The sequence below is a fragment of the Antennarius striatus genome, chromosome 2, assembly GCF_040054535.1.
Source record: "Antennarius striatus isolate MH-2024 chromosome 2, ASM4005453v1, whole genome shotgun sequence".
Lineage (NCBI taxonomy): Eukaryota > Metazoa > Chordata > Actinopteri > Lophiiformes > Antennariidae > Antennarius > Antennarius striatus.
In genome coordinates, this window is record NC_090777.1 from 24,239,351 (window position 1) to 24,254,198 (window position 14,848).

A 14,848-nucleotide genomic window follows, 5' to 3' on the forward strand; every position below is an offset into this window, starting at 1 on the left:
CCGGCTTTTGAAAGTTGACTTCTTTATCTCCAGGTGGTGTCTTTCAGCCTCTTTATCTTCAGATGTCAAAGCCTCAGGTCTTGCCGTATCCTGGGATACACATTTTGGGATGCGCACGTCTATTGAAGAGCCTGATATTTGACACCTGTCATGTAGCGGATGCTGAGGAGGAGTTTCTACTCCCCACCCTTTTAATAGGTTTTCTTTCCCATTGAAGAAGATATCCTCAAAATCTTCTTCCGGTATCTTTTTGAAGTAGGTGCATGAAATTTAATCTCATAGCTGAAGTATAAAATCAAAATGCCAACAAGCGCTAAACAATTAGGCGTGCTTTCTATCTCTGAAAAGACACATATGCATGAGTTTTATTTCCCTACGGGTGTGTTTCCAAGCAAATCAGGACAGTAACATTATGAGAAGTAAGCAAGCTGGAAACAGACATTTTGGTCAAGTCAACATGCTTTATTCAACAACACCTGCTGTACCCTAGCCTTTTAATGCATACTCAATACGGTCAGCTGTTGGGGGACGTGGGCTCAAGAGAACCCATCAAGGAGTCTCGTCACGTATCAGATCTGGCAGATATTTTATTATTTATTATTCCCAGCGTGTAGCAATTAATTGTAAAGCTTTTCTTTTTCATTCTTGGCCTGAATCCAGTAGAGAATAAAAACCCATGATACTATCGTGAAATAAAAACAACTGGAGCCAGTCGGTAAGAGCTACTGATTAGATTTCCATAGCTGACTGTTTGTATGAAATACTTTGAGACTTTCTGTTCCCTGGAGAACAAACAGCTTCTCACACACTTTTTTTCCCCAGTATTTACTTTTGTGTGATTGTAGATAGCGGCTCTAACTTTTTTATACCTGTGGGACAAAAGAGCATGGAAGGTTTGGATAAAGTCCTGTGATGAGGTTTCCTTCTTTCTTACACTCAGAACAAGGCTTATATAAAGCAAATTCTGAGCATATGAAATGTTATGTCGCTTTCATATACACTATAATAATGATCACTTTCTTCCACATAAAGAGAAGAGAATCCGATCTTTTCATCTGAACACATTTGCCCACACACTATTCAAGAAACTGATACAAGCACCGCCGGGAGAAATGGTTTCATCCCAGTGACAATCATCCTCCTATTACTTGGAGCTTGGGGTCACTCCGAGGGGACAATTCCAGTGTCCATTTATGTGTAAATCATTCCTCTTGTGCTCCACATATCTCTGTGTTATGGAGTACGTGGCTGATGGCAGGTGAGGGAGCAGGCTTTGGTCCTCCATGATGAATTTATGAAAACCTTGAGTCCCTGAAGAAAACACGGCGAGTGAAACAAGATCACTGATGAGCGCAGATGAATGTGTCGCCATCTGACCTAAATTTTCCCTCGCACAAACATCTTACTTGTTAAGTAACTGTTGTTGACAGAGCTGATGAATTAATTGAGGTCAGACCTCTGCGTGAATGTCGGCAAGGAGGAGAGGTGTTACTCACTAAATACATATTTCTCCTTATTATATTTATAATCCACTCACATTTGGTCCACCATGTTGGTCCAGATGGAAATAAATATATTACTGACTGATGATCCTACAATAAAATTTGGAAAATTTATTTACAAGAATGAATTTATGATCACCTGACATTTACTCTTGTAAAATAAGCATGTTTTTTTTTTTTTTTTTTAGTGAACTGTCACACCTTTTGTATAAAATCTTACTGCATTGCAGACATGAAATTAACCTATTCTTTCTTGAAATCCAGTGACTTGACTTGCGTTTTGTGTCCAGCATTTTATCACACTGGTATTTTTAGACATTTAGTCATAGCAACCATTGTGAAAGGTACAGCTGCACAGAGCAACCTATAGCCTGAAGAACAGGGAGAAGGAAAAAATTGGCTCGTGGGAAAAATAATTGGTGATAATTTGCTGTCAGCCTTTGGAAATTAAAATATATTCTTAGGCAAAAGGAAGACAGGACAGTGATGTCACATTCCTGATTAACACATATATAATTCTTCTGTTCAAAGTACCTTGTCAAATTCAAACTAATGAATAAATAAGTAGATTAACTGCAGTATTTAGAACCTTCACAGCTACAAGGTTCTGGGTTCAAGTCCTTTCTGTGCATGTATGTTCTTTATATGTCTGTGTGGGTTCTCTCTGGGTTCTCTGGCTTCATCCCACCTTCAGAAACATGCACTTCAAGTATATTGAGTATTCCAAATTGCTCGTAGGTGTAAGTATGTGCATGATTGGTTGTTTGTTTTTCGTTTGGCGCCGCAGTGCACTGGCATCACATTCAGAGTGTCCCCTGCCTCTCACCCCTGAGTCAGCTGGGATAGACTCCAGTGACCCTTGTGCGCAAAAGCAGAAGAAGTGGATAAGAAGATTAATGAATGAATGAATGAACGTTAGAGGGGATTTTCTGCCTCTAGTGGCCAAAATGAGTATCACAAGAACTGTGAAGTCATTGGTTTTCAGAAACGAAAAATATGTTATTCTGGGGGGGGTAACAAAAACTTTTTTTAAATTTTTTTAATCAGTTGCTGTTCAAAGCTTCCATAGCAGATCTACTGTGATTAAAATATGTCACAGTCGTTAATGTACTCACCTTTCTTATCTGCTGAGAAACCTCTCCTGACATTCTCCAATTACTAAGTTCACAACAAGACATTTAAAAAAAAAAAAAGCAAAAAAAAAAAAAAAAAGCTTCGTAATAATGAAAGCACTCCCAATCACAGTCCCAGTAGGATTCGAGTGCACTGTGGAGAAATCATGCTGGGGATGTAAAGTTTCTTCAAACGGTACGAAGCAGGTGACACTCCTGCTTTGACTTGCAAACAAACGACGTGCTTGATTACACACAGACAATTTGTCTAAGAGTGACGGGAGGCAGGAGTTACCAAATCAGTGAAGGAAAGCTTTGGGCTTCCTACACTCTTTATGTTAGTAGACTAAATATTTAAAGAAAAGAGAATTACTTCATCAGACAGTACATGACGTGAAGCAGCATGATTTATTACGATTCATCCCAGAATGGTCTGGGAGGGCATCATGAATCCATCTTGCACCACGGTGCGGTTTCACTTCTCCGGTCTCTTTCCTCCCCGCTGAGGTCGACCACCACTAATTAAATCACAACCGGGGGGGCACTCAATGGTTATGCATAAATAACCCTTCATCCATATTTCAGAACAGCAGTCATCTTTCCTGTTGGAGACCTTTGACATGTTAGCGGTGGATAATGGGATTGTGACTGGACTCCTCAACTTTTAACGGCCTTCAGGGGCCGGCCGGTCACACCACCGGCTCCACATATAAAGATTAAGTCTGCTCTTAAATTAGGAGGAACCGTCAATTTTATTTCCGTGGACAGATTAATGAAACTGGAGGAATACTTAACGCAATGACGCTCTCGTCTCGTAACTCTGATTCACCTTGAATGAGAAATAGCTGAAAGGTTGATAGTGACAGAGGGTGAGATGGGGGAATTTCAGTACAGCAGGATTTCTCAGGGGATAAGGGGTGGGCTGTGTGGTGTTGGTGGTAGGGGAGGATCATAGGCCATTTCACCAGGATAATGGGATGGGAATCCCTAGCAGCCGGAGATGGTTGGAAAGGATTTACTGTGGGATTCCACAGAGAACATTGGTGCAGGGCGGATGTTATCAATTCAAAACCAACTATCTTCATCTATAAGAAAGCAAATAAAGCTCCGACTCAGGTTTTTCTTCTTCTTCTGCTTTTATTTGCTATTTTGTCTGCATTCAAGAACATTGTGTCCTCAGTGACATCCAAGACCGTCCACATAGAAACGCACATTACAACCCCTGCAGAACAGGATCTTTCAGCTCTCATCCGATGTGTTATTATCTATAAGCGCTATTGTCACAAGCCCTCACCCACAGCACTTTCAGTTTTTATCTCCCCCCCCCCCCCCCATGCTGAGCTCCTCCAAAAAACATGTAGCCCCATGGGTGACATCTGCTGTCTTTGCTCAGGGGTTTGAAAAAGAGACAGAAAGAGGTTGCTGTCCCGCTACAGCAGGATGCCGAAACAAATCACCGTTAATCTGAACGATATCCAAAACCTACGTCCAGCGATATATTCTTTTTTAAACGAGAAGCTTAGGACAGTGAGCGGATTAGTTGCTTTGTTTATCACAATACACAGCTCTTAATGGCGCACAGTATGATGACTGTGCTGTAATCCCTTGTTATCGCTTCATGTATAACACACACACACACACACACGCAAACACACAAAACATACTTTAGTACTTTATTAAGAAGTCCTTCAAGGAAGAGATGAGCAGATGCTCTCTCTGCATCAGATGTTATTCAGCAGGAAAAGACGGCATCAGTCACCGGTCTGCTGGGAACTGCTGATGGTAGCTTAGAGCAGGAAATGCACATGTTCACTGGGGATTGAATGAGAATCATTACAGTAATTAAAAACCTTTCCACACAGGCGTTCTTATCCTGCACAGCGAACATGAAGGATATATAGTACCTGCACACCTGTGGGAGCTTAACATCGGACATCGCCTCCTTCAAACATCATAACAAACATGGATGTGCCACATGTGGGTGTTTTTTTTTTTTTCTTCACATGTGGATGATGTGGTTGCCACAGCAACAACTCTGGCTGGCTCTTGAGGCGAGTGTGGGGATTGAAAGAAACACCCCTTACCCTATTCATCCCAGTTTTCCTATCTCTTTCTTTTGCGGCAGGCTTCAGTTGTCCCCTATAGGTAGGACGATGTGGGGGGAGGGTTTCCTGCTTTGGCTGTGGGTGAGGGTGGCGCGAATGGTTGTGGGTGGGGGGTGGGCATGTGCTTTGTGGAGTTTGGGGTTTAGGACAAGTGCCACGTCGTGTGTGCGAGCTCGAGAGCAGACAAAGAGGGCGGAGATAGTGGAAGTGACAACTAGAGAGCACATATGTACAAGAGAGACTGAGTGGGAGGAGAGAGAGGGAGGGAGGAAAATCAGAGAGGATGCTCGCTGGGAGTCTGCCTTGATAGTCCAAAGAGCCCAGAGTGAGGCTAGCAGGTGTACGACTGATGGAAAGCAGCGAGTGAGCCGGAGAGAGGGAGGTGAACCAACAGCGAAGCAAAAAGAGAGAGAGAGAGAGAGAGAGAGAGAGGGAGAGAGAGAGAGAGAGGGAGAGAGAGAGAGGGAGAGAGAGAGAGAGAGAGAGAGAGGAGATAAAGAAGATAACTGCAAAAACAGAAGCAGGGAGAGGCTGAACTGACGGAGAAACGTAGACAGTGACTCATCCGCCCGAGTGCCGGTCATCGTCCAGACTTCCCAGGGAGCGCCCAGATGCCCCGCTGCCCCGGCGTGAGTAAGTTTGCCGCCGTGCTCCACGCAGGACGTGAGGTCACGGAGGAAACACGCTGTGACTTGTTCACATGACTGATTTTTTTGCGGTGCATCTAACCAGCTGGGGTGTGTTATGTAATTTGTTGTGTTGTGGCTTAGGGCTGCTAATATGAATCCGGAGGAGGGTTTACGTTGTAACGTTGCACAGAACCAGGCAGGTGTGTGTGTATGTGTGTGTGTGTGTGTGTGTGTGTGTGTGTGTGTGTGTGTGTGTGAGAACAAAATCAAATGTGTGCTGCAAAAACATGCTTGTGATGAAGCATGTGTTTGTGGCAGACTAGACAGGACATTTGTACAGTTCAGTTTCCTCTGATGCATCCTGTTTCCAGAATGTCTTCGTTTTGCACGATATACCTCTAAATTTTTATTATCATCAAAAATCTATTTGCAAGCCAGCCGTTAGACGTGGAAGAATTTTCTTCTGATCAAATGTGTGGAGTTGTATGTGTGTGTGTGTGTGTGTGTGTTTGGTGCATCTACCTATTGTGTGTCAGCTGTAATTAAGAGTTCAGGGCAGCTGATTCCCGTCCCCATCCTGTGGTCCCATGGGAGCGCTGCTGTCGGGGCTCTGCAGCCCCCTTCATGTTCCCTTAAACAGAGGTTCACATTCACAGTTTTTCCCATGTCATTTGGATGATGCATGATGCAGAGCCGTACATTAATGATTCATGCAATATCTTCTCCCTCTCTGAAAGAGTGAATGAGGAAACAGATGAACATCTTGGTCTCTGTCTCCGCTGAGCCACATCCACAGCGTCACACATACCTCCTTACTGTGTGGAGATAAAGTTGTGATTTACCTACCTGTGTTTTTTAGGGTTTTTTGTTGTTGTTGTTGTTGTTGTTTTTTCAACAGCTGTCTGTCTTTTCTCCTCAGGTAATTTAACGCCCTGACAAAAAATTTTTCTTTGCAAAGGAGCTTGGTGCTATTTTGAGTTCACAGCACACTGACACGATCCATATTTCATGGTGGCGGCTGCAGCCTTCACAGACAGCCACATACATTTTTCACTCTGCGTTATCATCCCTTCATAACCATTTGATCGTCCTGCACGTTTGAAATTGACTGAATTACAAATTGAAAGCCTGTTGAGCAAACCGGCCAGCTGTCGCCGTCAATAGGGCACCGTGATTAGTAGGGTGGGGGTTGGGGGGGGTGGTATTGATTGGTGTTCCTGTGGCGATAAAGTCATCCTGTCGGGTATATTGAGTCTAACACAGACGATGCATGACAGTAGCATTGTGCAGCGTCACAATAGTAATGCTCTGCTCCTGTGGAGAAAGAAGACTCTGTATGATTTAATATGAAAGTATGGGTATTGTGTCCCTGGATCCCTGAAGTGTTTGTGAATAGAGGCATCTGTGCTAAACGGAGTGAAGAGCACACACAGAGTGATTTCATGTGATATCTGTTTGGAATGGTGCTCCCAGTGACAAATTCATAGCCTGGGTTATTACAGGTGACAGACATAAGTTTTAATGTCGCTCCAGAGTTGTGACAGGAAAGATTTTAGACAGAAAATCCATTAATTAGGGGATGTGGAATGAATTTTAACACCAAATTTAACCCTTCATCTCCAGAACACTGCGGTTTAGACACAACAGATGACTGATAGTAAGACAATAAACGATAGCAGCGGCTCTCAAATCTGAATTACATCTTCTATTCTCTGCTTTCCACAATATCAGAAATTCAATGTCCTATTTTTTATTTTTTGGTGTCACAGTTTTCCACTAATGTGCTTCAACAAAAATCCTCCCACTCTGCGCTTTGCAATGCGTCAGACCACCAGCTCGTACAAATACGTGCATTCTGCTGCTAAATGAGACCGGCAACATTTCCTGAGGCGTTTTGCTTTTGATGTCCCTTTACTCGCTGTCAAATTGAGTGACCTTTTCTGACTGAATGCTCTTTTGTATCTCATTATAGGAAACAAGATGGGAGTGACTCCAAAATCTCTGCAACACTAGAGCCCCAGCTGTTTCATCCTCCACTGTCATACAACACTTCTCCATTTTACAAGGTAGGAGGTGAATGAAGGAGGGCTGAGTTTGCCCTTTGACCCCTGGTCTTATCCTGAGGACATCTGCGTGACCTTTTGTCTATTAGGTGTTTCTACTTATCGTGTCTCTACACCTGCTTCTCTCTGTGATGTACTTCCTTGTTTTCTGTCTTCTCGCACGATTACTTTTGTTCTCATCTTTTTTTTCGTGCAACTTGTGTGATTTAAGTCCACAGTGGCCCATGCATGGACAGATTCTATGCCCATGATCCAATTATTTAGCAATCATCTATCAGCTTTATTTCAACAGTTTATCATCTGATTTTTCAATGATTTTTGAGGTTTGTCAGCACTCGTGACAAACTCATTCCACTTAGCTTGATTCATTATTCTCCCTTTTAGAGGAAATCATGTGAATGAAGACTAAAAATCTTGCTTTGTAAATTAAGTGTGTGAAAACAAAAAGGGGGAATGATTACGGAGGATATCCTGCTGGTGAAACCATCCAGACTGTCATGGCACGTATTTAATCCAGCTTTCTCTTTTTGTCACATCTCATCCTCCTGAAGGAGTGACTGACAGGAAAAAAACCTTCCAGGGATATTTTAGGATCTTCATAACGGAGCAAAAGAAAAAAAAAACCGAAGTCGTGGTGATTAAACGTGGCTTCATTCTTGCTCTTGTCAGATCGGTTTCATGAGGTCTTTCTCTCGCGTCGGATGGGGTTTAAACGTCTTTCGACTTGACTTGATCTGAGCCGAGCAGAGGGAGAGGAAAGAGAAAGGGATTAAAGAAGAATTTGGAGACTGGGTTGTTTTACCCGTCACTCCTGATCCCTACAGCACACACCATCTGTAGGTGCCTCAGACTCACTAGTCGCAAACAGCCAGACACAAGGAGAGGGAGGATCTTTGCTCTTCTTGTGCATCTATAGTTCTGCATGACAGGATAACCCCATTCACAACTTTACCTGGAATACATTTTACCGTGTTTCTTCATATCCTGGACCTGAAACAGTCGGAAAAACCATCACGCATGACTTCAGCAGCTGACACCAATTTATCCAAACATTTTTCATTTCATTCCCAGGAGAGCATAACTGAAATTGTGCGTAGTGAGGGACCGCATTAATGAAGTACAGCAGTAAGATGAGGGCTTAGTGGGACCAGATTCAGAAGAGTGCATCACTTTAATCAGACCCATATGAAAAGCAGGTCAATCTGCAATTGACCCCCATCAGCTCTCATAGTGACCGATTCAAACGGCACAACTGTACTGTAAAAGTTATAGATATGATGTATACCACTGAGTTGATTATTTAATGTACCTGAAATGGGGCCAACACCGAATTAATCGCATTAATGATGGTCACTTTTTTAAATAATAACTTCTATGATGGAATCAGAGGGATCGCAAAATTGAAAGAAAAAAAAATCCAGGAAAATTTCCATTTTATTTGCATCAGGTATGGCTGCTGCACAGTTCCACTGTGAACAGGAGACTGCTTGGAGGGTTTTTGTTTTTTTTTTGTGGGTGGAGGAGCTCGGCTCCACCTCTGCCAGCTGCAGTCCAGATACGGTTTTGCGATAAAGTAGGTAGATGTAATTCCAATGTTCTCCTGCAAAGCTGCACGGAGAGAACGTCAAAGAAGGACCAACCGGAGATGAGACTCCTATCGCTGCTGCCGTGTGATTCTAAACTCTACACCTCAAACAGTATCAGCTGCCTTTACATGCAACCTGACACTCGCTGATAATTTTGTATGTTCAGAGCACACACAGGGGAGCGCCTGTGGATCTAGACTTTAACTTCCTCTGATCCAACATTTTTACAGTCATGGCTACAGTCAGCAGGGATGCAGCTTTGCCTCAGGTGTCAAAGTGGGATTCAGTCAACTGTCTGCTGTTTGACAAAGGCACATCAGTCGCCGAGCATAATCCGAGAATTTAATCCGAACCTGTGAAGTCAGTCACATCAGAAATTCTGCTGGAGTGACGGGACGGAGTTTTGAAGGAAAATAAAAATGGCTGCAAATTATGACTACCAATTCAATGCAACGATGGTGACAAAGGCACGCTGGAAGAAATCCAACCGTGTAAGTAGCTTTTCTGTAGAAAGAGGTAGGGTGGGAAACATCACTGTGACAACTTAAAGGGGGAACCCTGCAACATTTTCATTGCTGGCTCAGACAACTGCACCCCCCCCCCCCAAATTCAGATTATTGTGACAAATACAAAACCTGACAGTTTGGTTTTTGTTGTTTATTCAGGCAATGAGCTGAGGCAAAATGTATGTGAAGAGTAAAATGTCTTGTCATTTTATCAGGTGGGCGTTTTTAGCGCAAGTAAAGTAACGCTGTAACTGTGGGTAGAACCTAGTCATTCTTTTTTTAGACAAACAATAACACGTAGAACAAAACGACAGATCCTCTTTTTTCTACTATCTAGGTTTTATGGAAGAACCTGCAATTATTTGCTTTCAGGGTTTGTGGTGGACTGATGTTTGCACATGGTGGAGGACTTTACTCGTAGTCACACTGAAAGCTAAGACAAGATTGCTCTGTACACAAACCTTTTGACTGTGTCAGCCTCTCAGCCTTCACTTGACTACCTGGGACTGACGTTTCCATGGACGGCTCGAATTCAGCATTTTCTGCAGTAGTTTTGAGACTTCCTGCTCAAACGATGCATGAGAAAAGGATTATTTAGGGTGATCTAAAGAACCAAGCATGGTGGAAGTATTTTGGTCATACATGACTAACTGACCTGATCGTGATCACTGACCAGTTTGAGATCCCCTTAAAAACCGGGTCACATGTCTAACATGAATTTCTGGGATCTAACTGACCGAAACACAAGTAAGGGCACGGCTAATATTTCTTTGTGGGTTCTGAATTTGAAGGAATATCCGCTCTCGAATCATTTATAAATAATTCATGAAATATCTCTTTATTTCTTGCGATAACAAGATAACATCTTCACCAAAGATGAAAATTGCAAGCCCAATTTGTTGCAAATGGAAAGGTTACCTCTTCAATGAGGTCAGAACAAAAGAAAAGAGTGCATTTAAAGGAAAACAATGGAGCAGTTTTTCGCCAACAGCCATACTGTTTTTCCTTTTGTTTTGTCATAGAGAACAAGGACACTGTCCGCTGAATAGTAATTAAAGTGTTCCTGAAGGCACAATGCAAGGACACAGCCATTAGTATCTGTCCTGAACAGACACACACACACACAAAAAAGAAAGAAAATAAAGGCAACCTAAAGTGTTACTACATTCCAAGCGTGAGTGCTGAACTGGGATGAACTGTGGACAAGCAGAAACAAGTGAACCTCAGCACCTGACAAGCCGACTCAAAACGTCTCTCCTCTCTGCAGCCCACAGATTTATTTGAAATGATTGAAAGGATGCAGGTAAGACGATGCATTGATCTTTTGTGTTTTGTTCTCACCGAGCGACTAACCAGTCAGCGATCTCTTCCTAACGCTGCAGCGCTGTGGCCCTCTGCTCAGCCGCAAAGCCTTTCTGTACCTGAACATGATACTGAGTCTGGTGGCTACAGAGGAGGGATGTCAGAGCATTATACGTGTCTCAGCGTCTCTGTTAACGCTCTGTGTGTAACACTGGCTGACAGCACTATAAGCTCATTATCTCACCTCCAAAAAAAAAAACCCCAACCCTCTCCTGGTCTGTAAAGCCTTTGGACAGATGTTTATTTTAATCGTGCAATCCGGCACATTATGTCTGAAGCTTTTACGAGCTCAGTAACAAAAATGCATCGGCGCCGGATGGAGTGTGCTTTGTTTAAAAACGTATCAGCTGTCATCATTGGCATCAAGTGTTAATAAAACTGAGAAAAAGCATTTTTCCGTGTGCCTTTATTGATGTCAAGCTCCATCACCTAGCCCTGATTTAGTATCACAGCATCGCTTTCAATGCCTCATTCCTGTATGCTCTTCTTTACGTGTACACACATCCACACACACATCTGCACACACACACACACACACTAAGGCAAACATACCTCATGTCCAGTATTTCAGTATCAGTTAGCTCAGTGGTTTCTTAATCCCCTGGGAGCCATTACACTGTTTTTGTGTTTGCTAACAGACTTTTTAATCGCTCCCAAACGCCCGTTCTTCAGCATCTATTAATCACTCTACGGTTTCTGCTCTCTGCTGTGATTCTAACTTCTTTCTTTGCATCCGTCTCACTCTGACTGTGTGTCGTTATGTAATGATGTTGATGCATTTCTTCCAGTCTGTTTTCTCGTTGTCAAATCTTTTGCAGATTTTTTTTTTGTACATCGAACTGACGACAAGACCCTTCTCTTTATCTATTCAGTCTTCTTACCTCAGTCTCTCTTCTTTTAGGGCAACAGGATGGACGAGCAGAGGTGCACTTTTCCTCCCCCACTCAAGGTACAATCATCTTTGCAGAGACACGTTATTATTATTCACATAATGCGGTCATTTCCTAAAAACGACTCCACCATATCTCGCTTTCCCAGACAGGCTGATTGTTTAGCACACTCTAGCATAGCATCATTTGTGATGCACCCCAATGCTCCTGATTCATGCCAGTTTTATGGCAACGGACTTAGTTTGGATTCAGAATCAAACATCCTCTGATGCTTTGCTCTGCAGCTAGAATTTCACTGAAATTCTAAGAGACAAAACATTTAAGAGGATACGAGGCTGATTTAATGCCTTATTGTATTTTTATTATTGTAACTGTCACTCTGCCAAATAACAAGGATACTTTGATTAAGCGATGAACTGACTCTTCCTTTTTCCAAAGCAAAATTCTTTGCATAACAGTTACGCAATTACTCTGAAACAATGTCTCCTGGGATTACGGAGTTGAACAGTGTGGTTATTTTTATTCTTTGATGAGAAACAAAGCTTTTCTCTTCATTTCTGCAGACTGAGGAGGACTACATTCCATACCCGAGTGTCCACGAGGTAGGATGATGAAGATGTGCTGCAGTAGCACTTCATCTCGTGTTTGTGTAATGAGTTCACTTCTTGTCCTGAAATGACTTTCACAGTCACGTTGATTTTGAATCTCTGCGATTTGATTTTCTTTTGGCAGGTTTTGGGAAGAAGAAGCCCCTTTCCTCTCATTCTCTTACCTCAGTTTGGGGGTTACTGGATCGAAGGGACCAACCACGAGCTGAGCGACGTGGTCGACGTTGAAAAGCTACAGACGCTGTCTCCAAACAGTCGAACCAAGCTGGAATGTAACACGACGGCGATGATCTATCGGAAACACTTCCTGGGCAAGGTTAGGAATACGTGACGTGGCATCTGATAAAAAAGTTTGTCCAGCGATTTCTTCAGATTTTCTGAACAAGAACATCATGCTAATTTAGTGCTGAAGTCAGTTTTATTCATTCCCTGTATTTCAAGCAGCCTCCCCCGTCCTTACACACACCTCATTACTCTCATACCATATTTCAAAATTAATTTCACTCCTTGCTCATTATAATAATGAAATGAATAAGCAATAAGCAGATCCCAGTCAGACCACTTACTGCTACCAGCCTCCCTCTTTGGCACCTCAGAGGCTGCTGCTAATGAAGATGCAGAAGGCGTCACACGCTCCGAATGCGAACAGATTTGTTTTGCCTTGTTGTACTGGAAAAGGAAAAAATTTGAAAGATACAGTTGACGATAATCACGTGTGTCAAGCTCACCACGACTGATACTAATGTCTGCATCCATACCCTGTTCCCTCAGGAACACTTTAATTACTATTCAGTGGACAGCGCCCTCGGACATCTGGTGTTCTCTCTCAAGTATGATGTGATCGGCGACCAGGAACATCTCCGTTTAATGCTCAGGTATGGCTCATCATATATAAATGCAGCTTCATTTCCAGAGAAATAAACCTTTTATTCTGCTCTCTGTGGTCTCTGAAGCCATCAAATGTTATATTAAATGAAACCGTTATGCCTTTAGCAGTAAATAAATTCAAAATAATCCACCTTGTTTCCTTCCTTCCTAAAATGTCTGCTGTAGACTGGACAAACGAATCCTCCCAGGTGTTATCATAAGAGTTATAAAGCTGAGAGAGTGTCAACAGCACTGTCATTCCCACAGCAGAGTAACAGATGGACTATTTAGGCCATCGAGTAGGTGGGAAAGAGATGGAGGGAGGGAGAGAGAGAGAGAAGGCAGAAAAGAGAGGGTGGGGAAGTTTGATGAAAAACTGCAACGAATCATCTTTTTCCTGTTTTTAACAGGAACAAGCTGAAGACCCACCATGATGTGATTCCCATCTCCTGTTTAACAGAGTTTCCCAACGTGGTCCAAATGGCCAAGGTGAGAAAAATTGTCTTTATTACACATAGTCCGATCTGGAAACTGGAAACCGTATTCTGAAAATGTCCTTTTTTCATTTTTTCATCCAAGCTTGTCTGTGAAGAGGTCAACGTGGATCGCTTCTTTCCTGTTCTTTACCCAAAGGTGAAGCAGCTGCTTTGCTTCCTTTTAACTCACCTGAATATAAGACACGGATGGAAGTGTAATTTTTCAAAGCTTGTCTACGATTTGTAGTCTGGTGTCCGGTGGAAATGCGGTCCTAGGAAACAGAAAGAACAAAACTTGAACTTTCATACTAGCAACATTGAATTCATCTTTTAATATTTCTTGACATATTTCTATATTTTCACAGGCTTCAAGACTGATTGTCACCTTTGATGAACATGTCATCAGCAACAATTTCAAGTTCGGAGTCATTTATCAAAAGTTCGGACAGGTGAGCTGTAAACATGGCTGTGCAGAGACATGAGCGCTGATAGCGTGTCACACATTATAATTTCTGATTATGCTCAGTCCTAATTATTACTTTCACTCCAGCCCACAGTCGCTGTGACTGTCTTCAACCTCAGAGACTAAGGCAGCCCTCCCGCTTCCTGTATAGGTGCCGGAGGAGCTATTGATAAGCTGAGGACGCTTGTACTGATAAAGACCTCAGCGTGTAGAGATCCCAATCCCTTTAGAGGATGTAGTTTAAACACAGGACCTGCAGGACCTTTTCTATTCAGAAAATCTGCCTGGAGGAGGCCTGCAAAACAGGAAAATCTCTGAGCTTTCCTCGGGTTCTCTGTGTAGCATCACAATAGATAATGAACAGTTGGTTGCTGCTAATCATCTTTGCAAAAGCTCCTCTCTTATGTTAAAGATATCCCATATCTAATTGAATGAAGACGGCTCTGTAATGAATGCAAACAGCGTGCTTGAAAACAGAACCAAGCCTACATCCGACGATCTACAGTCACTTACAATAAAGATAAAATTCTCTGATGCAAATGCTTCCTCTCATCAGTTGTCACTTTGCCTCTCCTCTTTGCTTCATAAATTTCACTCATGCTAGATGTGAACAGTGGGCGGTCTGTCCTGCAAATCCTCTGCAGTCCTTTTAACCTATAGCTGCCGGAACCCTTTTAGT

The 14,848-nt window shown here is 42.6% G+C and overlaps 1 protein-coding gene across 11 annotated transcripts in view; it reads left to right on the forward strand.

Moving 5' to 3' along the window:
- Window positions 1-14,848, forward strand: part of rap1gapa (RAP1 GTPase activating protein a) — a 35,609-nt gene that overhangs the window by 12,006 nt on the left and 8,755 nt on the right. For 7 of the 11 annotated variants that reach the window (XM_068328978.1, XM_068329003.1, XM_068328969.1 and 4 more), the window contains 9 exons: window positions 7,321-7,414; window positions 10,771-10,806; window positions 11,767-11,814; window positions 12,319-12,357; window positions 12,488-12,679; window positions 13,135-13,238; window positions 13,641-13,719; window positions 13,810-13,863; window positions 14,072-14,155. In XM_068328978.1, the coding sequence (XP_068185079.1) occupies window positions 7,321-7,414; window positions 10,771-10,806; window positions 11,767-11,814; window positions 12,319-12,357; window positions 12,488-12,679; window positions 13,135-13,238; window positions 13,641-13,719; window positions 13,810-13,863; window positions 14,072-14,155 (730 nt within the window). Of the gene's footprint in view, window positions 1-5,251; window positions 5,353-7,320; window positions 7,415-8,952; window positions 9,489-10,770; window positions 10,807-11,766; window positions 11,815-12,318; window positions 12,358-12,487; window positions 12,680-13,134; window positions 13,239-13,640; window positions 13,720-13,809; window positions 13,864-14,071; window positions 14,156-14,848 lie in introns of those variants that run through there. The other 4 variants (XM_068329039.1, XM_068329058.1, XM_068329012.1 and 1 more) reach the window with 4 other exon arrangements.